Genomic DNA, 1355 nt, shown 5'->3' with positions numbered 1-1355 from the left:
TTTTTTGGGTTTCTGCGAGGACTACAGACGCGTGGTGATAAACGCGCAACACGAGCTTATCCTGATACGCTCTCGTAGCGACCACAACTGCGTCATAGATCCGAAAAAGACCGTGCCGAGAGATCCGGCCAAAGATCCTAAAATTACGTTGTTGAAAGTGCAATGGCGTATGCCTCACGTGGCGCTGAACGACGTGACTAAATTATCGCTGTTGCGAACGTTGGAAAGCGGAAGATTTCTGAGCGCGGGCTTTTGCTCTTGGGATCTGTACGAATTTCCCCTGCTGCAGAGCACGACCAAGCATTCGTGGGCAGTGAAAGCCGCGCCGCAATTGGAGAAGCCGCGATACGTCATATTCGCGCTGCAGACCGGACGGCGAAACAAATTCGCGGGCGACGCCTCGAGGTTCGATCATTGCGCGCTCGCCAACGTGAAATTGTATCTCAACTCGGAATTCTATCCCTACGACGACGTGAACGTGGATTTTGAGAACGACAAGTTCGCCGTGCTGTACGAGATGTACGCGAAATTTCGAGGAGCGTACTACGGGAACGGTCGCGACGACGCGCTCTTCTCCCCGCGCGAATTCGCGCGGGTAGCTTTGCTCGCGATGATCGATTGTTCCCGTCAAAACGAATCGGTGAAGAGCGCCACCGTGGACGTGCGCATCGAGTTCGAAAACAAGAAAAACGTTCCGCCGAAAGCCACAGCTTTTTGTCTCATCGTTCACGATCGCGTCATCAAGTACAGTCCGCTGACCAACGTGGTGCGCAAAATTATCTAACGGAAATTGAGGTTGTGGAGATACCTCATCCGGGAAACTGAAAATGCGATTGCGAGGATACCTCATCCGGGAAACGGAAAAATGTGGTTGTGGGGTTGTTTTTATCCCGGAAACGAGGAATATATAAATTCGCGTGTTCCTTCTATCGTTTTTCAGACTCTGTTAGGAACGAGCAACTTTAAACGAACGTCTCTTTTTTAATTTTTTTTCCAACGCGCGCCGACGCAATGGCAACAGCGGCAACGACGACGACGATCTTCGTCGACCTGCAAGGATTCACGGTGGGCGACAGATTTGTCGCGAAGGAGGTGGCCGTGTTGCGAAGCAAGACGCGCGTGCTCGCGCATCACGTGTTTCGGGCGCCGATGAGTTGGAATCTGCTGACGAGCTCCGAGAAAGCGAGAGCCAGTTGGTTGATAGCAGACCATCACGGCCTTCGTTGGGAGGACGGCGACACGGACTATCGCCAAGCGAAGACGATCATTCGACGCGCGGTGCGCGACAACCTGGACGAGTTGCGTGAGACGGAGGAGACGCCCAACGCGCGAATCTACGTGAAAGGTCTCGAGAA

At 53.3% G+C, this 1355-nt stretch overlaps 1 protein-coding gene across 1 annotated transcript; it reads left to right on the top strand.

Moving 5' to 3' along the window:
• Positions 1 to 78: 78 nt before the first annotated feature.
• On the top strand, positions 79 to 784 carry LOC112465431 (the record flags this gene model as incomplete). Its single annotated transcript, XM_025032968.1, has 1 exon — positions 79 to 784. A coding segment is annotated over one exon (706 nt), but the record flags the coding sequence as incomplete, so codon positions are not given.
• Between the last annotated feature and the right edge of the window lie 571 nt (positions 785 to 1355).

The sequence above is a fragment of the Temnothorax curvispinosus genome, unplaced genomic scaffold, assembly GCF_003070985.1.
Source record: "Temnothorax curvispinosus isolate PA1 unplaced genomic scaffold, ASM307098v1 QBEX01015197.1, whole genome shotgun sequence".
NCBI lineage: Eukaryota > Metazoa > Arthropoda > Insecta > Hymenoptera > Formicidae > Temnothorax > Temnothorax curvispinosus.
This window is presented reverse-complemented; position numbering and strand designations above follow the sequence as displayed.